The sequence below is a fragment of the Carcharodon carcharias genome, assembly GCF_017639515.1.
Source record: "Carcharodon carcharias isolate sCarCar2 chromosome 27 unlocalized genomic scaffold, sCarCar2.pri SUPER_27_unloc_22, whole genome shotgun sequence".
NCBI lineage: Eukaryota > Metazoa > Chordata > Chondrichthyes > Lamniformes > Lamnidae > Carcharodon > Carcharodon carcharias.
Genome location: NW_024470638.1, coordinates 11,327 through 37,732, shown reverse-complemented (window position 1 = coordinate 37,732; position 26,406 = coordinate 11,327). Strand labels below are relative to the sequence as shown.

At 43.3% G+C, this 26,406-nt stretch overlaps 1 protein-coding gene and 1 long non-coding RNA gene across 2 annotated transcripts; both read right to left on the bottom strand.

Moving 5' to 3' along the window:
• Positions 1–471: 471 nt before the first annotated feature.
• On the bottom strand, positions 472–11,119 carry LOC121273908. The gene is made up of 3 exons (XR_005942119.1): positions 11,108–11,119; positions 11,070–11,072; positions 472–555 (listed from the first exon to the last, which is right to left on the bottom strand). It is a non-coding gene; the product is annotated as an uncharacterized LOC121273908 (long non-coding RNA).
• A 5,087-nt stretch (positions 11,120–16,206) lies between these two features.
• Positions 16,207–22,987, bottom strand: LOC121273909 (probable G-protein coupled receptor 139). The gene is made up of 2 exons (XM_041181039.1): positions 22,963–22,987; positions 16,207–17,114 (listed from the first exon to the last, which is right to left on the bottom strand). Exons 1-2 carry the CDS (start codon positions 22,985–22,987, stop codon positions 16,207–16,209), a joined length of 933 nt encoding a protein of 310 aa, XP_041036973.1.
• Positions 22,988–26,406: the final 3,419 nt, after the last annotated feature.

Below are 26,406 nucleotides of genomic sequence, written 5' to 3'. Positions count from 1 at the left end.
TGGACCATCGATGAAAAATGATTATTTTTGGGCTTTCGTGGGTACAGAAATCAAATCTCTGTGCCTTAGATGAAAAAGATGAGACCAGTTTGTGTCCTAAGTCAGTCTGGCCGTGACAATGAAGATGGGAATATTCCGGGATATTGCCTACTGCTCGGAGCAGAAGGGAGTCCCAGATTCAGCACTCATAAATGTACAACCACTAGCCGGAGCTAATGAGGAAGAAGAGTGCAGGGCTGAAGCAGCGACTGTCAGAAACTGAGAACCAAAAACACTGCTTTGTGCGACTGAGACAAATTCAATCATTCATCAAAGTGCTATTTTTACATTACGTGTATATTTATCAATACATCGAACACTAATAAGCTATTGCAGAATATATAAATTAATTAAATTCAATCAGAAATTGCTAAATGGGACAATTATTTCAATAATATCTCACTTCTGCTAATTACCCCATCATTGTCAATCCAATACGTGTCGAGTTGCATAGTGACTGTAATATGATAATTCAATCAAATTAACAGTGGCAATGATTAAATAGATGAACATGGACTTTGTGACAACAGTGTGATAATTCTCTCGAAGTGAAGGCGTGAATAAAACAGGAGTGCATATACACTGTGTTAACAGACTGAAAATATACCCAGGGTACCCTTCCAAGTGACAGAATAAAACTGCATTTGCACCATTTTGACATTGCGGTCATTCACCCATAACAGCATTGTTAACAGAACAATGACATTATTAACAGCACATTTTACATCGTGACAACATTAGGATAAGGCACGTAAAGTAATTGTGACAGCAACACAGCTGAAGTACAATGACATCGTAAGATGATGGTGGTAAATGGGATGAACTGTATAATTAAACCGATTAAATGGGTCCAGCCTTAGGAAGTCAGCATATAATTAAGGAAGAGAAGTTTTAAAGTGTATGATCGATGCTAGCAAAGAGGAAAGCATCACATTGCTAAGACAGAGATACTTAACCATCAATTTCGAGTAACTGTGTCAATAAAAGAAATCGCACCGTTAACATGGAGGAATGATACAGTTGTAGAGGAAAAATGGTGGAGAAATGGTGTCAGCTAATGTGATGAATTTATATCAATCAATGTGAAAATTATTTCCCATTACATGGGAGAACGGATTTCAGGACCGTTTAGACACCCTACTGTTAAAATTGAAGGAATAATGCATCTAAACAATGATTCACAAAACTACGAAATAACAACAAAGTTTTACCCGGAATCCCGATAGCAGCAAGGACGGGATAGTAAATGGCAAACAACAGGCTTTTTGGTGAGACGTGCATTCCGATTAGGAACTCTGAGCAAGTTCTACCTTACATTGTAAGAAATCTCACCTTTATACCTAATCTCAGTCTCCAGGGAAATAATTAGATGGTTTGATCTACCTAAAAATTAATTGCCTTTTTTTTGTAATAAACAGATTAATGCAGCTGCTTCTTGGCTGTTAATGTGTTGATCAAATCCATTTTTTTTTCATGGAGTCTGACTAGGCTCTGAACTAAAATGCCCAGAGGCTACAGAATGATTCCAGCTGCAAGTTTTTCTAAACAAAAAACGGACTGGACATTTTGCATCCGAGTCAAAGCAGCCATGTTTGCGAATGACCACGCTGTCTGAAAATTTGCCTTCTTCACTGGCTGACACGAAGATTTCAACCTTAGGTTGTTGTAGGGCCCACCGAGAAAAAACATTGACGTAGACCAGCAGAGGGCCGAATTCATGGCGAAATCGCGCCCTCTTATGTGGTACCGAACCCCAGACACGTGTCTTGCGGTCACTATTCAGCTCAAAGGCAGTTGCGTCTTTTATTATAACCTTAAATACATCTAAACACAATAAAGGTATTTTTCAAGACTTTGCAATTGGTTACACATTTCAAAATATTTTGAAACGTGTTTGCATGCGTTTAAACATTACATCATGCGGACGGGAAGACACCCTAAGCTCCAACCTGCGCCCTGACAATTGTTTATAAAGAGATCTCGGCAGCCAACTTGTACAGGGCCTCCTGAATCGCCTTGCGAGATTGTATGTTCATGTTCTTGATTAACTTTGAATGTTTTAAGGAGAACGTTTTATATTGCCTACAGATAATTTTGCATTAATTGCATTGGAAGGCATGAACAAGTGAGTATTGGAGCAGTTGTAGACCATTCCAGCCCGGAAAATGTCCATTGACCATTACTCTCTGCTGCTTATTTTTCAGCCAATTTTGTATCAATTTTGCAATGCCTCCATTATTATATGAGCAGTTAATTTTCTCACAATTCTGATGTTTAGCAGTGTATCAAATGATTTTTGAAAGTCCATGTACACCACATCAAGAGCATTACCCCCATCGACCTTTTCTGCTACCTCTTCAAACAACTCCACAAGTTAGTTAAATACGATTTCCCCTTAAGAACTCGATGCTGACTCTTCCTTATCAACCCATATTTTTCCAGGCAGCTGCTAATTCTACGCCGAATATTTGATTCTACTATCTTGCCCACCACCATGTTTAACTGACTGGCCCTTATTCGCTGGGTTTACCCTTACAACCATTTTTGAAGAAGGACTTAATGTTTGCAATTCTCTAGTCTTTCTGGCACCACCAGCCCCCCGCGCCCCCTCCCCACACCCACCTCCCCCAAACCGCCCCCCACCACCGCCCCCCCCACCACCCCCTGATTCAAGGGAAGACTGAAAATTTATGGTCAGTGCCCCTGCAGTTTCCAATCTTGCTTCGTTCAATATCCTTGAATGCACCTCATTGTGTCCCGGCGCCTTGCCAGCTTTAAGTATCGACATTCTATGCAGCACTTCCCTTATCAATTAGAACACTTCAAGTGGCAGCGTTTCCTTTTCTGTCACCAAGGCCTTGATAGCTTCTAACAACTGGGTCAAGACGAATGCAAATTGTTCACATAATACCTCAGACATGTGTAAATTCCTTTTTCGCTCGCAAATCGGTCCAACACCTCCGTTTATACCCTTTCACTATGTTCAGGCCGAGAGAAGACTTAGTGACTCCCCTTTGTGTTGGCTGCCAGCCTTTTCTGGTAACCCCTCTTCGCTTTTCTACTCTGTTTTTTTCATCTCCCCCCTGAATCTCCTCTATTCCTGTTGTTTCTCAATTGTATGTTCGATCTGTCATAAGCATATATTTTCTACTACAACGTAAATGTTATCTCTTTTTACATCTAGGGAGCTCTGGGTTTGTTTGTCTCACCTTTTCCTTTCATTGGAATACACCTTGACTGTGCGTAAACCAATTATTTTTTGAAGTTAAATCATTGTTCCACTCCAGTTTCTTCTTTCCCCGTCAATCTTTCCTTCCAGCCTAAGTGGCCCAGCTCCCTAAATGCCCCATCGAAGGTGGCTAAATATTCTTACTCCGGATTGTCTGTCGTCATTTTCTTTCCTCATCCTAAAATTTACAATACAATGATCACTGTCTCCTAAGTGTTCCCCCTCTGACACTGGATGTACTTGGCCCACCTCATTTCCAGGAAACAGGTCCAACAGTGCTTTTTTTAACAAAAACAGAATTACCTGGAAAAACTCAGCAGGTCTGGCAGCATCAGCGGAGAAGAAAAGAGTTGACGTTTCGAGTCCTCATGACCCTTCAACAGAACTTGAGTGAGTCCGCAAAAGTGGTGAAATATAAACTGGTTTAAGGTGTGTTGGGGGGGGTGGTTTGGGTGGGGGAAGATAGAGAGAAGTGGAGCGGGTTGGTGTGGTTGTAGGGACAAACAAGCAGTAATAGAAGCAGATCATCAAAAGATGTCACAAACAACAGAACAAAAGAACACATAGGTATTAAAGTTGGTGATATTATCTAAACGAATGTGCTAATTAAGAATGGAAGGAAGGGCACTCAAGGTATAGCTCTAGTGGGGGTGGGGGTGTATAAAAGATTTAAAAATATTTAAAAATAATGGAAATAGGTTGGAAAAGAAAAATCTATATAATTTATTGGAAAAAAAACAAAAGCAAGGGGGAAACAGAAAGTGGGTGGAGATGGAGGAGGGAGCTCAAGACCTAAAGTTGTTGAATTCAATATTCAGTCCGGAAGGCTGTAAAGTGCCTAGTCGGAAGATGAGGTGTTGTTCCTCCAGTTTGCGTTGGGCTTCACTGAAACAATGCAGCAAGCCAAGGACAGACATGTGGGCAAGAGAGCAGGGTGGAGTGTTAAAATGGCAAGCGACAGGGAGGTTTGGGTCATTCTTGTGGACAGACCACAGGTGCTCTGCAAAGCGGTCGCCCAGTTTACGTTTGGTTTCTCCAATGTAGAGGAGACCACATTGGGAGCAACGAATGCAGTAGACTAAGTTGGGGGAAATGCAAGTGAAATGCTGCTTCACTTGAAAGCAGTGTTTGGGCCCTTGGATGGTGAGGAGAGAGGAAGTGAAGGGGCAGGTGTTGCATCTTTTGCGTGGGCATGGGGTGGTGCCATAGGAGGGGAATGAGTAGTAGGGGGTGATGGAGGAGTGGACCAGGGTGTCCCGGAGGGAATGATCCCTGCGGAATGCCGATAGGGGGGGTGAAGGGAAGATGTGTTTGGTGGTGGCATCATGCTGGAGTTGGCGGAAATGGCAGAGGATGATCCTTTGAATGCGGAGGCTGGTGGGGTGATAGGTGAGGACAAGGGGGACACTATCATGTTTCTGGGAGGGAGGAGAAGGCATGAGGACAGATGTGCGGGAGATGGGCCGGACACGGTTGAGGGCCCTGTCAACGACCGTGGGTGAAAAACCTCGGTTAAGGAAGAAGGAGGACTTGTCAGAGAAGCTGTTTTTGAAGGTAGCATCATCAGAACAGATGCGACGGAGGTGAAGGAACTGAGAGAATGGGATGGAGTCCTAAAAGGAAGCGGGGTGTGAGGAGCTATAGTCGAGGTAGCTGTGGGAGTCGGTAGGTTTGTAATGGATATTGGTGGACAGTCTATCATCAGAGATTGAGACAGAGAGATCAAGGAAGGGAAGGGAAGTGTCAGAGATGGACCACGTGAAAATGATGGAGGGGTGGAGATTGGAAGCAAAATTAATAAATTTTTCCAAGTCCCAACGAGAGCATGAAGCAGCACCGAAGTAATCATCGATGTACCAGAGAAAGAGTTGTGGAAGGGGGCCGGAGTAGGACTGGAACAAGGAATGTTCCACATACCCCATAAAGAGACAGGCATAGCTGGGGCCCATGCGGGTACCCATAGCCACACCTTTTATATGGAGGAAGTGAGAGGAGTTGAAGGAGAAATTGTTCAGTGTGAGAACAAGTTCAGCCAGACGGAGGAGAGAAGTGGTGGATGGGGATTGTTTGGGCCTCTGTTCGAAGAAGAAGCTAAGGGCCCTCAGACCATCATGGTGGGGGATGGAGGTGTAGAGGGATTGGACGTCCATGGTGAAGAGGAAGCAGTTGGAGCCAGGGAACTGGAAATTGTTGATGTGATGTAAGGTGTCAGAGGAATCACGGATGTAGGTGGGAGGGGACTGGACAAGGGGAGAGAGAAGGGAGTCAAGATAACGAGAAATGAGTTCTGTGGGGCAGGAGCAAGCTGAGACGATCGGTCTACCGGGGCAGTTCTGTTTGTGGATATTGGGTAGGAGATAGAAGTGGGCCGTCCGAGGTTGAGCGACTATCAGGTTGGAAGCTGTGGGAGGAGGATCCCCAGAGGAGATGAGGTCAGTGACAGTGCTGGAAACAATTGCTTGATGTTCAGTGGTGGGGTCATGGTCCAGGGCGAGGTAGGAGGAAGTATCTGCGAGTTGACGCTCAGCCTCTGCGAGGTAGAGGTCAGTGCACCAGACAACAACAGCACCACCCTTGTCAGCGGGTTTGATGACAATATCAGGGTTGGACCTGAGAGAATGGAGTGCAGTCAGTTCAGAGAGAGAGAGATTAGAATGGGTGAGAGGAGCAGAGAAATTAGATGACTCATGTCGCACCGACAGTTCTCAATGAAAAGATCAAGAGAAGGTAAGAATCCAGAGGGAGGGGTCAAGTTGGAGGGAGAATATTGGAGGTTTGTGAAAGGATCCGTTGAACTGGGAGAGGACTCCTGCCCAAAGATGTGAGCCTGGAGACGAAGGCGGCCGAAGAAGAGTACAGCATCATGCCGAGCCCGATATTCATTGAGGTGAGGGCGTAAGGGTATGAAACTAAGTCCTTTGCTGAGCACTGAACGTTCAGCATCGGAGAGGGGATGGTCAGGGGGTATAGTGAATACACGGCTGGGGCTGGGATTGGAAGATGGGGTGGGGACGGAGGGACAGGCCAGGGTGGAGGGTCCTAGATGGGTGTTGGTGTCGATGAGTTGTTGGAGCTTGCGTTCCTTAGCACTTGAGAGAAAGAGAAAAAGTTTCTTGTTGAGGCGTCAGGTGAGCCGAAGAGTAAAATGAAACTGGGGGCAAGCGCAGCTTTGAAAAAGGGTACAGCGGTGCTGCTGGAGGGAAAGGTCGAGTGTGTTCATATGGTGGCACATGGCACTGAGTGTGGATCTCAGAATGTGACGGGAACAGCAGTCCGAGAAACGTGTTATGTCCCGGAGATACCTGTAATCCTGGGTGGGTTCGAAACATGAGGGGTGGAATTTCAATTGAAATCCACGTGGGGTAAGTTGGAGACGGAGACAGTCACTGAGAAAGGAGATATGGCTGTGAAAGCGGGTTTTAGTAAACACCTTGTCAACCACCAGGGGAGAAATGGAAAGCAATGAATGTGAGCAAGGCAAAAGAGAGACACAGAAATCTTGTCGCAGAGATGAACAGAACTTCTTCAAGGAGGTAGGCATTTCTTGAAGAGCAGTGGCATTCAATTAAACACAGAGATAAAAACAAAAAAAGTGCTTCTTTTCTTGTTGGATTGGACACATACTACTGTAGTAATTCTTTCCTGAACACAATCTAGCAACATTTGCCCTTCTCCAACTTTTACACTACCACTGTCTCAGTCTCCATTCGGGTGAGTAAAGTCCCTCATTAAAACTACTCTATAATGCTTGTAAACCTCCATATTATCCCTGGGGATTTGTCCTTCAACGCCCTTCTCACTAGTTGGCTGCCTATGGAATACATCAAGCAATGTAATCGCACTCTTTTGCTCCTTAGCTCTAGCCAAATTGATTCTGTCCTTGGACACTGTGGAACATCCTCTTTCTCCAGCACTGCAACGGTCTCCTTAAACAATAAAGCCAACCTCCTCCTTTCCTTCCTTACCTAACTTTTCTGAATACCTTGTACCAGAAATGTTTAACACCCAGTTCTGTGCTTCCTTGAGCCAGGTCTCTGCTATCGCCAAAAGATCATATTTGCACCGGGCAACCTGCGTCTGTAATTACCCAATTGTATTCACTGTACATCGCGCATTCACATACATGTATAGTAAACATGATTTAGAATTTGTTACTTTCTCCCTCACCCAAACCTCACCTAATAACTTACTAATCACTTTTATGGCGTTATATATGTCTCCAAGTATTTTATGCACCCTGATATTCCTCATTGATACTCTCCCCTGGTTCAACACCCCGGCCGAGCTAGTTTCAAACCCTCCCAAGGAACCTATTCTCGGTCTTTTCAGATGCAACCAGCCGGTTTGTCCTGGTGCCAACTCCACCAGAGCCAGTCCATGTGCCCCAGCAAACTAAAGCCCTCCCTCCTGCACCATCTTTCCACCACGCATTGATATGCCTTATCGTCCTATTATGCTTGTTTATGGTGTAGCTGCTGTGATTAAATTCTGGACGGTGTTCCTGTAAAATCCTCACATTCCAAGAGCAAATTAAAAGAGGCAGTTTTGTACATAGGCGTATTATAAATCCCCGCATACATCACAGTTTGAGCTGTGCCGGGGAAAGCTTTTGAAGTCCCTACAATATGAAGTTGCTTCGATGTCAAACTCGAAGTTGCCTGAGTGCGGGTGACACTTTGTAATAGCTCTGTTGGCTTAAGTGTGCTCAGTACCTGACTTTCTTATGCCCACGAAGAACCAGTTTGTCCACTGCCCTATGGAAGATGCCCCCAGTGCTGCCGGGCTGCAGGTTTCGATCCGTGGACTGGGAAGTGTGTTGCACCACTGAGTTGTTCTCAAGCATTCTGCTCTCCGACGATGTCATGCACATTTTAGATGTAAAATGAGAGACATGCAGAACTACTGGATAAAATGGGTTACTCTTGGACTCATCGTTTCTGACTTCTAATTCCCAGAATCACCTAATCACAATGTCTATCAGCAAACATATATTTCATTTTCCAATTATTTTAGAGTGGCACACTCCATTTAGACCTTTAGAGAGTGTCCCCACCCTCCAGCCTCCCGCCATATGTTTTCGTTATATCCCCACAGTTTTGTGCATTACAATCTGAAAACAATTATTGGGGTCATTAAAATTTGCAGAGGCACAGTCTAACTGCCAGAAAGAGTATGGCTCAGGCGTGAAGAAGATTAACAGCAGCAATAACAGCTGATCTTCAGTCTTTTGTGAACTCAACGATGTAACAGCAGGCAGAATAACTGAGTTATCCATTCTCAAGGGCAGAACAGCTAAACTGCTTCTCCTCAGTAAGAATTCCCTTGTTACACAGATAATTGAGAGGTGAGTCGATCCCCACCTACCCACGAGTCATTGAAATACTTTCTCTCACCTGTGAAGCCACGGGTGTTCCACAACGTTAAAAAGGAAAGTTGTCAGTAAAAAAGGAATCTACAGGCCATTTAGTGTAACATCTGCAATAGGAAAATGATAGAATCTATTATTAAAGGCGTTGTAGCGGGGCACTGAGCCAAATTCAAGGTAATTAGGTAAACTCAGCGCATTTTTGTGAGTGCAAAATCATGTCTGACCAATTTATTGGCTTTCTTTTAAGAAGCAACATGCGTTGCAGATAAGGGGGAACACATGGATCTACTATACCTAGAATTCCAGAAGGCTTTTAACAATGTGCCACACCAAAGGTTATTTCAGAAAATAAAAGCTCATTGAAGTAAGATATCGGCATGGATAAGAAAATTTGCTAGCGAACAGGAAACAGAAAGAGTATATAAATGGGTCATTTTCTGTTTGGATAGATAGTGGTGCGTCATAGCGATCACTGCTGCAGCCTCAAAACATTGCAATTTCTACAGGTGACTTGGATAAAGGGACCGAAGATTGCTAAATTTCCTCGTAATACATTTTTAAGGAGGAAATCAAGCTGTAAAGATGACTTAAAGGGGCTACAAATGGATACAAATGGGTTAATTGAATGGGCAAAGATCTAACAAATTATTCTTACTTTAGGGAAATGTGAAGTTGTCCATTTTAGCGTTAAGAATACAAAAAAATCATATTATGAAAATAACGAAGTATGGCAGAACCTTGAGATGCAGATGAAGCTGAGTGCCCCTTTTCATGCATCACGCAGGTACAACAAGCCATTAGGAACGCTAATAGAATATTATCATTTATTGCAAAAGGAATTGATTACAAGATTAGGATGGTTGCCCTTCAGTCATATGTGACTCCAGAGAAAGAGCACGTCTTGAGTACTCTGTACAGTACTAGCCTCCATTTTTAAGGAAGAATGCAAAAGCTTTGCAAGCTGTTTAGAGAAGGTTCACTAGACCAATACCTGGAATGGTGGATGGATATGGAAAGGACGTTTCCTCTTGTGGGAGACCCAAGAGCTAGGGGTCATTGATTAAAAAAGTGGCCGCCCATTTAAGACTGGGGTGAAGAGGTTTTATTTTTTCTCTGCTTCCACCACCTTATGAGGAGGAGAGTTCCAAGGACTCACGACCAACTCAGAGAGAAGAGTCTTCTATTTCTTTTAAAGGCAGAGTTAGATATATTCTTGATAAGCAAGTGGTGAAATTGTGCCGGGGGTAGATGGCAACGTGAAGCTGAAGTTAGAATCAGATGAGCCATTAGCTTATTGAATTTTGGAGCAGGTGGACGGGCCGAATGGCCTACTCCTGCTTCTGCTCCTAAGTACAATATATGTCTGTACGCACGTAATGAATAAAAGTGAAACCTCTTCTTCCTTCATGGAGTTAACATTTCCAATAACATATCTCCAGTTACAGACTTGTATTGGAAATAACCCAGTTGTATCATGTGTCTGTCAGCATTCTCTATCCCATAGACATAAGCGTCAATCTGCCCAGTCATTCCTGCGTGTTATAGACTGTTGTTATGTAAACTGTTTTGAGAAAACATTGACTTACTATTCATTTCGCGACCGGACAGCAATACAAACCATTACTGTTTTGAGAGGAATGTGAGTTCAGTCTTTATTAAGTTGTCTTTATTAGTTCTCCGGCACTTTGCACTGATTATTAAGATAAAACATCACAAATATGCATTCTCCTCTTCGAAATTTACTCCTTTGGTTTTATCTCCTCATGATTATCTGAAGCCGCACCAAGGGATACGGATGTATTATAACATTATTTAAAATATAATCTTGTTTATCAGGAAAATTAACATCACAACTAATAATTATCCATTGTAGAACTGAAGCTGAACAATCCATGACATGACTATGTGATTATTAGAGGTGCGTCAGAGCAATATGGTGTAGGGAGCAATCCTGGGTTAATTAACCATCAACAGCGGTAGATCTTTCATGACAGTGATCGATCAAGTGGAGGGAAACAAAGAGCAAATGAGAGAATAAGCGTTAGAGAGAGAGAGAGACTGAGGTGGACAGCAGAAAGGCGTAATCAGATGCACACAAAGAAGCACACACACGCACAAACACACACACACAAACACAAAGAAACATATACAGATATACAACACAAATAAACAGACACACACAAAACACAATCAAGAAGACAAATTCACAAACGCACACAAATACACACGGACGCTTACATACACACACACACACTCAAACGCACACACACAAAGGTGGCGCGGGCGCGCATGCACATATATACACAGACACACAAATACAGGTAAACACATACACATAGAAACACACATACAAAATACACAAACAAACATATACACTCACAGACGGACGCAAACATAAATGCAGGCCCATACACACACAACACATACTCACACAAACTCACAAGCACACAGAAATAAACACACATAAGCACACACACACAAAGCAAACAAACACACACACAACAAAAACACACACGCACAAACAGATACACTCACAGACGCACAAAATCATACACACGTCTACACAAGCGCACATGCACAAACACACGTGACACGTTACGACCCCCCAACACACACACATAAGGACACAAAACACATACAGAAATGCACGTACACTCAAAGACACACATGCACACACAACACCTATGCACTCAAACACGCACACCCACACATAAACACACGCACCGCGCAGACCAAAACTTGTACACACACACACGTCAACTCCAAGTGATTGATAACTATAGCAAAGTTTCACAATTTCAACTTTCTGTTCTTTCACAGAAAGAAACACTTGCGTTTATAAAGCGCTGTTCAATGCTTCAGGATGCCCCAAAAACGCTTTAGAGCTACTGAAACACTTCTGAGCTGTATCCGCTGGTGTAATGCAAGGGCAGTACTTGAGGAAAAATTGCAGGTTCAGCAGATGACTAAATAGCACTTTAAATGATACATGAAAGTAGAATCATTATTTCAACCTCGTCATCTTCGTTCGTGCAGATCCAGTAGGTGTAGCGTGTTGAATTTTAAAATACTGTTCCTACCATTCTAAACAGGCCGACATCAAGAACCAGATTCTGAAGACTCTACCGCCAGTTTTATTTTATGAGCCTTTTTTCTTGGTTTCACGTGTCTGATAAGGACTTTAAGACATTTTACAGCCATAAAGTAAAGCACATGTTTGGTTAAAATTGTCTCCTGCAAGAGGAGACCAATGAATTTTGGACACTGAGGTTATTGCAAGCGATTTTAACTATTGCCAATTGTCCTTAATAGCTCTGAGTTCATCACAGACGATGATTAAGCCACACAACGTGATGGGTGGTGTCATCAGTCTGAAGATGGGTCTTTGTATCCAAAAGGAAAGTGCTGTGGACACTACCACCAATACTGACATGGGAGATGGATCTGTGCCAGGTAGAGTAATGAGCTCCATCTCAAGTAAGTTTTCCCCTTGTGTTCTCTGAACACCTTCCGGGGGACCGGTCTGGTAGATATCTCCTTCATGACTTGGCCAGAGCAGTCAGTATTGGTATTAAGCCATTCTTGCTGATGGGCATTGAAGTTCCATTCACTTTTCTGCTCTCTGTGTTCCACCAGAATTGGTAGATTTAAATCAGCGATGAAGTGGAATTATTTATCTCAAAGGGCCGTGAATCTGTAGAATACACTACGTCAGAATGCAGTGGATGCCAGGACGCTGAATAAATTTAAGTAGGAGATAGACAAATTTAAATTAGTAACATTTTGAAGGCTTATGGGGAGAGGGCGGGAAATTGGAGTTGAGGCCAAAATGAGATCAGCCATGATTGTATCGTCTGGTGGGGCAGGCTCAAGTTGCTAAATTGCTGAATCCTGCTCTTAATTCTTATGTTCTGATGTAGTCCTGCTCCAGTGTTCACAGTTGAGTCGTAACTGGAATGGAGCAGAAGATAGGGGAGTGCTGTTTGCATACCAAGATATTGGCTTCATTGATTAAGATAGCGACTGATGTTCTTACATTGTAAAGGGTCACTCAGCAGTCTGTCTCCAATTTTCTAACGGTCTGGACACAAAACCCCCTTCTCCGAAGTTCCTTCTCCATCCTACTTTCCGTTCTGAAGACCCAGATACACTGGAACCTCAGCTCCAAATCTGTTGCAGCCTTTGTGGACAAGTCACTAAGCTCACCGCACGGCCTATGAGTTTGCTACAAAACACGCTGAGAAATTCCTAAAGTCATCACAGATGCTCCAAAAATAGTCCAGGTTTTGCCACTTTGCAAAAGCAGAAACTATACAAAGTTGCATAACCTGCAATTCAGGCATCACACACATTATGGGGCCAATCTATATCTCCGCACCTATAGATTTCAGAGAGACAGAGATATACCTAAACTGGACACTCGTGTCCAAGTATAAAATGCTGGCATCACTGTGTGCCGAAAGGAAAACACCAATTCAAAGCCTCCCAGAGCAGGGAGATGGAACGCCAGCTTTCCGCTTTCAATACATATAACGCTGGACTGGCCACACAGGAAAAAGCTGGCTGTTCATCGCGCCCAAGTAAAAGCAATGCTCGGCCTCCAATGGACCCTTCCGATTACTTTCGCGCCCCTGGTTCCTACACGTCTTGAGCTCGGGATAATTGCCCTGCCTCGCACCTGGGTAAAATGATTGATGGAGACTGTTATGACGAGTCAGCAGTTTAATCGATCTTGCATTACACGGTTATGAGGGTTGCAAAATAAAAAAGCAATTAAGAGCGTAGCCGACAGTGAAGATAATATTACCGTTACACCTGATAACTTTTTTTATGTTTTGATTGTTTATTATTTGTAACCTTTCAAAGAAGAGATACTTTTCTTGGATTCGTTCGATAACGTTTGATGACACTAGGGATTTCCTCATAATTGGCCAATTGAATGAATAAAAGTTGAACGAATGTTTTATTTTTTCTCCACTATCTAGTCCTGTTTCATGTATTTGGAAACAGTAAAGTGGCTGTGGGATGACGCCTCGTGAACAGGAAACAAAGCGTGAAGACCATATTTATTTCCATTTCAAAGTATATTCTACCCTCAAGGGCTAAATAGTACCCAAGAAGGATATTGGTATTACGTTATTAAATGGTTAACCCCATAGCAGATTACAATTCGGACTCTCCTTCTCCACGGGCCAACGTATCAAATAAGAGCAAGAGAAGGCATTCAGACCCTCGAGACAGCTCCGCCAATCAATAAGGTCATGGCTGATCTGTTTGTGTTTCGAATTCAAGATTCCAATCTACCCCCGATAATCTTTGATTCTCTTGCCTAAAAAAAAACTATCTACCTCCTACTTAAAAAAAGATCAATGACCCTATCTCCATCGCCTTCTGATCCAGAGTTCCAAAGTTGTACCACCATCTGAGCGAAAGAAATGCTGCTCATCTCTGTCCTAAAGAGTTAAAGTTTCGAATACGAATGACTCCTCTGCAGAGTCAGAGAAGAGTCATACAAACTGAAAACTTTAACACTCTTGCTCTCTCTACAGATGCTGCCAGGCCTGCTGAGCTTTTCCAGCATTTTCTGTATTTATTTCAGATTTCCAGCTTCTGCAGTATTTTTCTTGTACCCCAATCTAATGCAATTGCTCTCTGGTCGGTTTCAGAACGTGCATCTTTAACAAACTGCCTTAGAAGCATTCTATGAACTCTTCATCCAAGCTACTACTGCCAGGCAGATTTTTCCAATTTATATGTATTTAAACTCACCATGATTATTGTTGTCCCCTTATCACAAGCACACAATATTTCTTCTTGTATATTTTGTCTTAAATTGTGGTCACTGTTATAAGATTGTAGACCACTCCCACTAGTGACTTCTTCTGCTACTATTCCTCATCTCCACGCAATCCGATTCCACATCCTGATCTCCTGAACCAAGGTAATCACTAACAATTGCGCCAATGCTATCCTTGATCATCAGTGCAACCCCTCCACCATTTCCTAACTTCTCACTCTTCTTGAATGCCATGAGCACGTCAATATTCAGGACCCAATTCTTGTCATCCTGCAGCCACGCACCTGTAATAGCAATCAGATAGTATGCATTTACTTCAATATGCATGATGAATCAGTTACCTTGTTACGAATGTTACGTAGATGCAAAGCCTTTGGTTTTGTATTATTATTATCTTTGCAACATCCAGCCTTGATGGATAATCCAGAGATTAAGACCTTTGAGCTGCTGCTTTTTAATTTACTGCCTAGATCCTCAGACTCTCAATGCAGAATTTTGTTCCTACTTCTACCTACGTCGTCGGTACCTACATGGAGCACGTCAACTGGATTTGCCCCCAGCGCCCACGCCTCTTCCACTGCTAGTTCATCTCCAGTCCTGAGCCGATGTGCCAAACACTGGCACCAGTCGTCTGGACTCTCACTCTTTTCTGCAGAGAACTGTGTCAATTGCCCTCACTATACTGTTCCCTACTACCACTACATTATTTTATTCTCTAGCAACTTGAATGGCTTCCTGCACCAAGGCGCTATGGTCAGTTTTTTCATCCACTCTCCTCTCATCCAAACAAGATGAGAGAACCTCAAACCTCTTGGGTAATTACAGAGGCTGATTCTCCTGCACTTCTTCCTCCTAGCTTCTCTTTCCTCCTCACTCTGAAACACTCTCTCCTGTCCCTGATCACTGACTAAATCAATAGACCCTAAATCAATAGACACTATCCTTCGTAATGTGAAGGCAGCCAGGTAAATTCACCCCTGCCCGATGCTTCACAGCATCTGCAATTCAGCCACCAGCACAATTAGCCTGAGCCAAAGTTCTAATGCAGGAGTTTCCACACGCTGCAGCCTTGAAACATCACTTGCTCTGCCATCCATAATGTGTATAAATTAATTAACGAATTATTTCATTCAAACTTTAAAAAAAATTGTTATTAAGTTTATCACCAATTGGTATTCTATTTTAAACTTCAGGAATAGAATTTACTTTAACCATTTAACATATATTCAAAAAATAGCTGGCTCCTTTCCCTGCAACAGGGTGAGAACGAGTTTCTACATCGTCTGACAGGTATAAAACAAAAGGAACCGAACCCCTCCACTTCCCTTCCTTCAATGAATTACCCCACTCAGCAAGCTCTCAGGTTTTCACTCAACTTCTACAGCTGCACTCCGTTTCCCAATGCTACACTAAGGAACCCTGTATTTATAACCAAATGAACTAGGGTGAGAGTTACCAGATTCAACAAGATAGCTAATTGACTACTCAGAACTCACATCGGAGTGTGATTACCTGCGTAAGTTTCAAGAAAGAGAGTCTACATATAGGGTACTTTCCACTTACTGTCAATTGCAGACTTGATTACATTTTAAAAGTAAAATTTTACGAGCAACTGAACTGTGCAGCGTTCCTTATATATTCTTAACTCATATAGAGTCTATGTATCTCTAAGCATGTAACAATGGTTCTGGGAGGGGAGGCAGTGCATGAATGGAGAAAGAGAGAAAAGTATTGATTATAAGATCCAAATCATGTTGGACTTTAATGGTTTGATTAATGAAATAATTTGCCAATTAGTGTCAGGGGATATTTCACCCCATTCTTTAACGCTTCTCTGAATTTACTCTGGGTCCCAGCATAAATAAACGGGTTGATGCTGGAACTCAAAAACTGAAGCATATTTCCGCTTTCATCGAGAATAAATGTTGAGTTACTGGAATCAGAACCTGAGGAATATGTTACCTTCGCAATTCTGACGTAGAAGATAGTTATAAAAAATAAGGAATATAACAGGATGAAATTGCCCGAGACACAGAAGAGCAAAATGATGGACTTTTTCCGCTTCTCCATCTCCGGGTCACTCTGATTCTCTGCATTGCTGTGGGTCCGGAGTCTCCTGCGGGATCGATTGGCCGCTAGAATTTGCCTGACGGTCAGAGCGTTGAGCAGTAAAATCAGAATGAAAGGGAGGCAGGGGCTTAAAATGATGAGAATCCAATCAAATCCGGCCCAAATAGGCGATGTGTAAAATATGGATTTTGCACTACAAAACCAAGGTGTATTGTTAATGATAAAGGAAGGCTCATATACAAAGTACCAGGGGGTGTTTACAGAACAGCAGAGAACACAAACAGTTCCTATCACCGCCGCCGCCGTTTTCTCTGTGCAGTATTTTATTTTCTGCTTCTGGCAACAAATGGCCATAAACCGATCGAAGGTGAAAGTGACTGTTACCCAGACAGAGCAATCTCTGACTCCATAAATTAGCACAAAACTGAGACTACAGACTGGAGTGATGGAGAGGAAGCTGAATGGGAAATAAATACGGGCAATCCTGTTTAATATCACAGCTGTTACGATGACCAGGAGATCTGTCACTGCCATGGATACCAAGTAGTAAGTAATGCATCTGGAGAGCCCACATCTTCCTCGGACCAGGATGACAATCACTGCCAAATTTGCTGTATTATAGACAAAAAAGTCATTGATTAAGCAACTTACAGAAGCAAATATATAAGAGAAATGGTGGAAAATACTCAGAAGTCAGGAGGCAGATATGAAGTGAGACCAGAATTGGCAATTCCAGTTGATGACCTTCCTGTTCCTTCAGAGAGAGATCCCTCCTAAAATGCAGCATTCCGTAGAACACTGTATTGAGTTGTGGGCTAATTCTGGGCTCAGTTCTACATTGGGCATTCATCTTACTACTTCCTGACTCAGTTACAGGAAATGCAAACATTTATGCTTTCATTCAACGTGTAGAAATGAGAGAAGATAAGACTATGCCCTTAGCAAATCCAAGAAAAACTAAAAATAAGGAAATTTGTCAGAAAGGCAGCAGATGACATTCAATGCAGAGAAATGCAAAATGCTTCACTTGGGGTGCACAATACATGAAACGGCTATTAATTTAAAGGAAGGACGCTGGTTTTCATGGAAAGTGAACAGTCTGGGACTGCTGATTGATAGTTAATTGAAGAGATTGTAACAAAGCTTGACGGTTGCGAGTAAAGAAAGACATACAGGCAATGTTTAAAACATGATTCACTTAGCAGAATTCTCACTCCTGAGTCAGATGGCTGTGGTTCAAGCTCTACTCTAGTACTTAAGCACTGTAGGAGTGGCTGGTGTGTCAAAAGCCGGCTATGCAAATATATTGAGGCGCCGTCTAATTAAAATGTAGAACACAATCAACACAATTGTAACAGACGGCCATTACTCATATTGCAGCAAAAGAAACAACATGCACATCAGGGTAAAAGTGTGATAATTCAGTAAACATTTCAACAAAACAACAGAGCTACACTTACAGTGTGATAACTCACGCGATTTGACAGCGGCAAACCACAATAGAACCAAATTTTCACTGTGATATCGGTGTGATAATGGAGCCACAGTGACAGCAGAAGCAACAAAACAATTAAATTTACACCTTGACTTGGTTGCAGTAAATAAGGATAAACCTAAATGGATGAAATGTTACTTGGTCAAGTGAAAGTTATATACCGTTATTGAGGACAAATTATATGGATAATGTATAGATACTATGACGGTAAAGGGTTGAAAAATGGCACTACAAAATGGGAGAAATCAAACCATTAAACTGGAATAATTTGGCTTAAATGGGAGAAAGGATATTGGTCCGATGGAGAAGCATTATTTGTAAATGATAACAGTGACAGAGCTAAACAATGAGTTCCATAACTAATAGTTAACCGGAATTCTTTACCTGGAACTCCGATAGCTGCAAGGAAGGGATAGTAAATGGCAAACAGCAGACCTTTTGGTGATGAGTGCATTTCTATCAAAAACTCCGGTTGCGCTCTCCACTGCACTCACAAATTGTCACATTTATCCTTGATATCAGGCTCCAGGGAAACAATTAGATGAGTTCATCTTTTACACTAATGACACTAACTGAAGCAAAAGCATTGTTTATGTTTTGATGGAATTAAATGTTTTTCAAGGGCACAGACCCAGGTCCGCAGGGAAGAACTCAGACAGTATAGTATAGTCCCAGTTACATTCCTTGTAAAAATAATGAAAAATTAAACAGCAGACAGTTTCAACTGCGAAAGTGAGCAGTCTACACGAGGAATGATTAGTTGCAACCCGATTATGCTGAATTTATTGGTCTCAGAACAAGTTATAACTAAACTGAATATTCTAATCCTGATCAACATTCAGCCCATGTGATCACACGTCACATGCAATGTCGATGCGAACCTCTCTGAGACTTTATAATCATTGTCGCGCAACTGTTGGTGTATTAATTGTGAAGAAGTATTGTTCAACACGTTTACATGCGGTCAGCACAGGTCCTGTTTCGGTGTTCCAATTTAATATAAAGTCGTCTAGTTCAGCATAGTCACATTCTCTGTGCACAGGTTCAGGATAGCAGGCTTACATTCACAACAGTCCGGTTCACTCCAGAAAGGTTGAATACAGACTAGATCAGGTCCACTACAGTGTGGTTAAATTCAGCGTAGACAAGTCTCATCCACTAAAGCTACACTCAGTCCTGGCCTATCCAGATACAGCCCCGGGTGATCATTATCAGTGTCAAAAGGTCTAGTTCAGCATGGTTACTGTCAGTGTGGACAGATCCGCTTCAACTGATGAAACATACATATGGTGGACAGAACAAGTTCGGTAAATGTGTATTAAATGGTTACAAGTCCAGTTACTTTCAGCGCACACAGGTTCCATTCAGCATGGTTACGTCCATCACAATAAACAGCCAAACCCTCTGCACCCCCATCACCCACCTGGACCATCTGAGGGCTCTCCTCTCGCTTCATTGAATGAAGGCCCAACCAGTCGCTGTCCACCACTCGATCCCTCCCCCTGGGTGAACGGCTTCTCATGTTGAACAACTTCTTTAACTCCAATCACTTCTTTCAAATATTAGCGATTGCTAATTGGTCTTGGCTATTTTTGCCATTTGTGTGCTCTGTGGGACATTCTTTGTTTCAGTCCTACCCAGGTCACCACCCTCACCTCTTTCCCCGGCATATTGATGACAGTATCAGTGCCGGTTCCTGCTCACATTCTGAACCGGAAAATATATCACATTTGTCTCCAAATTCCACCGTCCCTACGTCATCGCTTGGTCCACTCTGGGTTTTCCATTCCCTTCCTGGACTTTAATTTGTTCCTTTTCTTTGGATAAATTATCGACCAACATTGATTATAAACCCATGAACTCAATCGGCTATCCTGACTACAATTCTGATTTTCCCGTTTTTTCCGCAATGAATCCATTCAGTTCACCCAGTTTTATTTTCACCCCATTTCTGTTGCATCTGTTCAGGAGTTCCAAACAACCAGTTTGGTGCTACCGTTATCTCTTCATATCTCTTTAGGTCGGTATCTCCACTTCACCGTGTGTGAAAGATTCCAGAGACATGTCCGTTCCATTGTTCACAATTCTGCTCTCAGCCCATCTCCCCTTTCCAGAACCAGGGCAGAGTTTCTAATTTCGTCACCTTCACTCGCACTGAATTCCACAATCATTGGATTTTCCTCTGTATTTCTAACCACAACCAGTGTGATACCACCAGCGAACATATCTTACTGCCCCCTTCGCTTTCAGCATTCAGAATGGATTATTTATTCCTCTCCACCTTTAGTTATTTGCAACCAACCCAGAACTGCCTTTCCCACAGCACCTTCACATGCCCGCAGAGGAATTGTAACCTCTTCCCTTGCCCATCCGTCCTTCTCGCCACCCAAGGCCGCAACCATTACTTTCAGGTGATTTACTTGCACTTCTTCCCAATGAATATAGTGTGTTCTGCGTTCGTTTTGCCGCCCGCTCTGCATCGTGGAGGCAGAACATAGATTTGGTGGCCATTTTGTGGAGCATCTCCATTCAATCCACATGTGTGGCCCTGAGCTTGCCGCTTTTCACTCCGTTCTCTAACTTTGCTCTAACTTTGCTCTCTCTGTACTCGGCCTCCTGTACTGTTCCATTTAAACTCAAACTAAGCTTGAAGAATAATATCTCACCTTTCGTTTAAAAACTTTACAGATGTCTTGATTCATTGTAAAATTCATAAATTGCGGATCATAACCACTATATCTAATTTGTATTTTTTAAGCCTTTCCAATGCTTTTGGGCATCAGCTGTTGGTGACAATTCTTTCCTGCCTCGCAGTTTATCACACACCTACCCTCCTGTACTTTCGTCACCATCGCCCCTCAGTCCCTCACCAAATACACACATACCCACACCTACCCTTACACACACACACACAAACACCCACACCCACACCTACATCCAAACCCACGCACACATACACCCACACACACACAGAGAAAAACGCCCACACCCACAACTACACCCAAATCCGCGCACCCACACACACACCCACACCCCCACCCCGCACACGCACACACTCACCGAAACACCCACACCTACACCCACACCCATGCACCGTCACTCCCACCCAGACAAAAATACACACGCACACCCAAACCCACATGCACACATATATACACACACCCACACGCCTACACACGCACACACACCTGCAGACACACGGAGAAACACGCCCACACACACACACACCTCAACACACACATGCATCCACAGCCACACCCACACATACAATCATCCGCACACACAAACTCACACGCACCCACGCACACACCTGTCTTTTGCCTCTATGTTTGCTTTAAAACCTGGTACCAATGTTGTGGCCCTGAAACGTGGTTCTCTCCACAGAGGCTCTCTGTATTCCTATCACGTTCTGTTTCATTCCGTTCAGATGGTCAGATCGCATGTGCAAACGTCCAGCGTAGAGCAGACATCTCAGAATGCCCAGATACAGTTCTGCACGGTTATTTTCAGTGTGGACTCGTCCAATTCAGCTTTTCCCAATGTAGAGCTGTGAAGCCGACAATAGTAAATGTGCATTGGTGCAGTCGTGCATGTTTACGCTTTATGGCAAGATTGAGTTCAGCATTTTGAGCTTAGTGTTGAATGGCTGAACTTTATAAAAAGGAATTCAGCGAAGACAAGGTCCAGCTGAACACGGTTATAGTTATTGTGTACCGCTCCATTTCCTCATGTTTCTATCCTGTGTAAAATGGCGCAGCTCAATACAGATGACAGGTAAATTCTGGGCGACATTCAGTTTGCAGGTCCAGTTCAGGAAAGTTGTTTTCAGTGTGGTCATGTCAATTTACAAACTGTTGCACTCAGTATGCGCAGGCCCAGTTCAGACATGCTTCATTGACTGTGCACAGGCCCCGTTCTGCAGGATTACATAAATGTGGACGGGTGAAGCCTTGTAAGAAATATTTTACACAGGCACAATTGTGCATGTTTACTTTCAGCGTGCCGAAAATGTTTACTTGTCCTGGTTGCATGCAAATTGATCAGTGCAGTGTGGCTACGGCCGATGGGCACAAAGTCAGTTGAGCCTGTTTATAATTAACGTGGAATAGTCCAGGTCTACGCGGTGATAATCTGTCTGTACCTGACAAACTCTGTGACTATTACTCAGAGTGGACTGGGCCATTTGTGCACTGTTACATTCCGTGTGGACTGCTCTGGTTCAACCCCGTTGTATTCAATGCGTACAGACCCAGTTCAGCACAGTGTGAGGCTGTCCAGGTTATCATAGTTAGGGTGACTGCGCACATGTCTGGTTCAGAATGGTTACTCTCAGTGAGGACAGGTCCAATTCTACAGGATGTCTTTCAGTGTGGGCTGCTCCAGTTCAAAGGACTTTTATTCATTGGCAACGTCCAGTTTCACACGATGGTATTCAACCCTAGAGTGGGCCAGGTATGCACAGTATATTCAGGAAATTTAGAGCAGGCAATTAAAATCTTCAATGCAAGGGTCTGTAACCACCCCCCCATTGACAATGAACAGCAGTTCAATCGCTGAATCTCCCAGAGAGAATATTGTGGGTGGGTGTGGGGGATGGGAGAGGTCACCAGTCACCAGAAACTGAACTGAACCTGCCACATAAATACTCTCTGTAGAAGTTTATGTTAGGGGCGATGTATTTAGGGTGAGGGATTCATTCTGAAACCCCCTTATCCATGCCACAATCTGCAAGGCACAAGTGGGGCGTGAGATAGAATATTCTCCACTTGCCTGATTGAGTACACATCCAACAAAACTCAAGAGGTTCGTTACAATCCAGAGCAAAGCAACCCGCCTTATCAGCAGGACACCCATCATGTTAACCTTCACTCCCTGCACCGCTCGAGCACACATGGCTGCCATGTATTCAATCCACGGGATGTACAGCAGCAAATCAGCCAGGATTCTGCTTGACCATCACTTACCAGCTCCCGCTGCTGCTGGCGCCATCCAGGCCGGTCATTCCAGGTACTGAGCTCAACTGCATCATCGATGGAGCTGGGCTATCCAACAGGGCAGACAACAAACTGGACTACATCCAGACTCCTGGTGTAAACATTAAAAGACGCCAAGCTGCACAAGGTCTTCAGCAGCCCAGCAGATGAAGGGCCAGATAGATACAACTGGTCAGGGCCCTGTTGCTCGGCCGTTCCAGGATTGACTCCCTATTTGTACCCGGAGCGAGCATGGTCAGATCCACTGACTTCAAGCTGGTGTTCCTCTCTGAGCACCGCCTCCTACTGGCAGGCCGTCACTTACAGGAAAAGCAGCCGAAAGCTCAGCTGTCGTTTGACAGTGGAACATGTAAGCTAAACGTGAAAACGATGACCCCAGAAAGACTGTGGATCTCTAAAGCCATTACAATCCTTGGAGAACTGGAAAAACCCATTTTGATTCCCCACCGCTAAGGTGGGAAGCGATTAAGGTGAACTACAAGATGCATTTCATCCTAAAACATTCTGAAGCGAGAGAAATAGAAAGAAGGGCAGGGAGAGAGAGAGAGGGAGAGAGAGAGAGAGGGAAACGTCTCAACTCAGAAAAGCGTGCAGAATCTGCTCTTTCTAATGCTGATGGCCGTTGGTGTCGATGAGGATCTCCAAGAGCTGTAGTGATCACAGACCTCGCTCTTTGCTGCGGTGATGTCCAAGGTCAATCCCTGTCCAAAGCACCCTGCATGGACCAGGATTAGACCTGGTCCCACATCTTCTTCTGTCCAGTAATTTCATTGCAGACTGTCAGTCTAAGAATCAGCAAATCATTTTGTGCCAGATTGTGTAATGCGAAGCCCACAGTCACCAGGGCCCCACATCTCTCCTGTACACGCTTCATCGCTCGTATGCCCTCGCCTATCTCAGAGACCAGACTTGGAGTCACAGGCCTTTGCGGAGAGAGGATAACAATTGCCTAATTAAAGGGATTTTCTCAACCGAGGGTTCTGCTCTTTCTCCTTCTGCTTTCCTTTCTTTTCTGCACGATAAATCATAGTGGGTGATTTTGTGGCACGGTGGTAATGTTCCAACTTCTGGGCCAGAAGTTCCAAATTCAAGTCCCACTTTATGAAATGAGGGCTGTGGGAGGTTGATTCATAACGTCCCCACACAGGGTTATTAGCAAGCTGTAAATCACTCCAATGTGTTTGATGGTGGCTTTCCAGCGTGAAAGAGTTTGCCAGTCAGCCATAGTGCAGACAGCAACAACAAACCACTGCAGCACTGCGCCAAGAATAATCATGGAGCAATCAAATGGACGTACATAGACACCATTCCCTCTGAAGACATGGTACCCAAAGGAAGAAGAGTTTATACGGTCACTTTCCAGCTGCGCTGTTGCTTGGATGAGGCTCTGCGATATTATACAACTTGTGGCAATTTTGTGTCCACCTTCAGATCTTATGCAACCCTTAAGCTGTGAAAAGAACATCTGTTTTCAATATTTCACAAGCAGATGCAGCCACCAGATCAGCCGGGCTGATTTCACATCATCACCATTGCGATGCTGGTGGAACTTCCCTCCTGCACTCCTATTTGGCCTGATCGAGGGATTGCTGGGCTACCAGTTTACAGATTGTAGCTGAATGAAATTCAGCTGCGGCTGATGGAGCCTCATGGATGAGAATTTATTTGTCAACGGATCTCTGCGAAGATGGGACTTCATCTCCACAACAACCGTGCGGTGTTCATTTCTGTCAATTCTTCCGTTGGCAGATGCAACAGGGAAGGTAATTTGGTGAGGGTGACTTCAAGTCAATTTTCTCCACTTCCAGGTTTTCACAGCATCTGCTGCAGATCCCGTTCAGCAGATATATCCTTCAGGTCTCGACTAGTGTTGGTGATACAGAGCCAGTTTTGTTGGTAGACATTGACAACCCCTTACTGTGTTTTATCTACGTGTTGTTCAACGTGTTCTGGTTCATCAGTTGAATCAATGTGGTATTCTACAGGGAATACTCTTGTCCAGTATTGATCCGGTCTCATGAGACTTCATGGTGCTGCACACATAGCTGATGACTCCCAGTGCCACACATCCTGACTCTGCCAAGGTTTTCGAGGGATGGTGGTGGAGGAGCCGGGGACATTAGCTACAGCGCTTAAGTCAGTAAGGGCTTTGCAATCTGTGGGACCGCTAACCCAATTTTGGCACAAGTCTCCAAGTGCTAATGAGGAGCACTTTACAGGGCCGACTGGACAGGGTGTGTTTTTGTAATGTCCCATGACCAGCTTGATGCCGTGTCGTCCATATGGGTTATTCCTATTTGACTGCTCTGTAAAGGTTCGAGTAAACAGTGGCTTGATAATCCATTTTAGATGGCAGATGTTGTTGTGGGGCTGGAGATTAAAGTAGGCCAGACCAGGTTCGGGTAGCAGGTTATCCAGTCAGATACTTTTCTAAATAAGCATCTAAACTTTCATTGTAATCTTACTGAAATTTTATTGAATTAATCGAATTAACATTCACCCAGTTGTCGTGTTGAGCTGTGAAATCATGTCTCTGGAACTCTAATCTAAGCTTCTGGATCACACACTCAATAAAATTATCATTGTGATACCACTTCCTCAGTGCCTCCATTGTTAGATATCCTAACTGAACTGCAATGGAGAATTTAAACTTGTGTTTCTTTAGTCTCCGGGACTCAGTTCCACCATTGCTTCATAATCTACTTCAAGAAACAGTACCAACATCATAAAACAGATTGTAAGCATGGCCATATAAATCAGTCTAAAATCCTTTCATACAACAATGAATAAGCATGAAAGTAACTGCATTAATGTGTTTGTTTGGCGAACTGTAACAAACACTAATGATGATGTAATATAATTTTGCCACTGGAGTGAACATTTGATATAAATATGGGAGCATTTGAATTTGTCCCAGACTGCACGTGGCTTCCTCTGTCAATCAGCTTTTGCTGAAATGCATGCTCCAGTAACTGGTTCTGTATTTGCCATTTACTATCCAGTCTTTGCAGCTATTGCTGTTCCAGGTATGGTATTATAGTGTGTCATGCATTGCATAAGCCTTTGTTTACGATATTGATGTTCTTGGTAAAGTATTTCAGCAACACATTTGTTGTGCAAGCCTTTTTCATGGTATAGTTATTGCTGGTCATGTATTTCAGTAAGGTTATTACGATAAATCGGCACTTCAGACAATGATTCTCTTTGTCAGTTATTAAAGTATTGCAACAATACTGCCTTAAGATCTCAGCTCTACTTACGGCCTAAATGTACTTATTTATTGAACAAGTCTTTGTTTAAAGAATCAGTGTTCTCTGTAAGGTGTTCTAGCATCATATTTATTGATCAAGACTTTCTTTTAGGTATTGATATTCTATGCAAGGGGATTGATATACCATGATAATCATTTCAGGA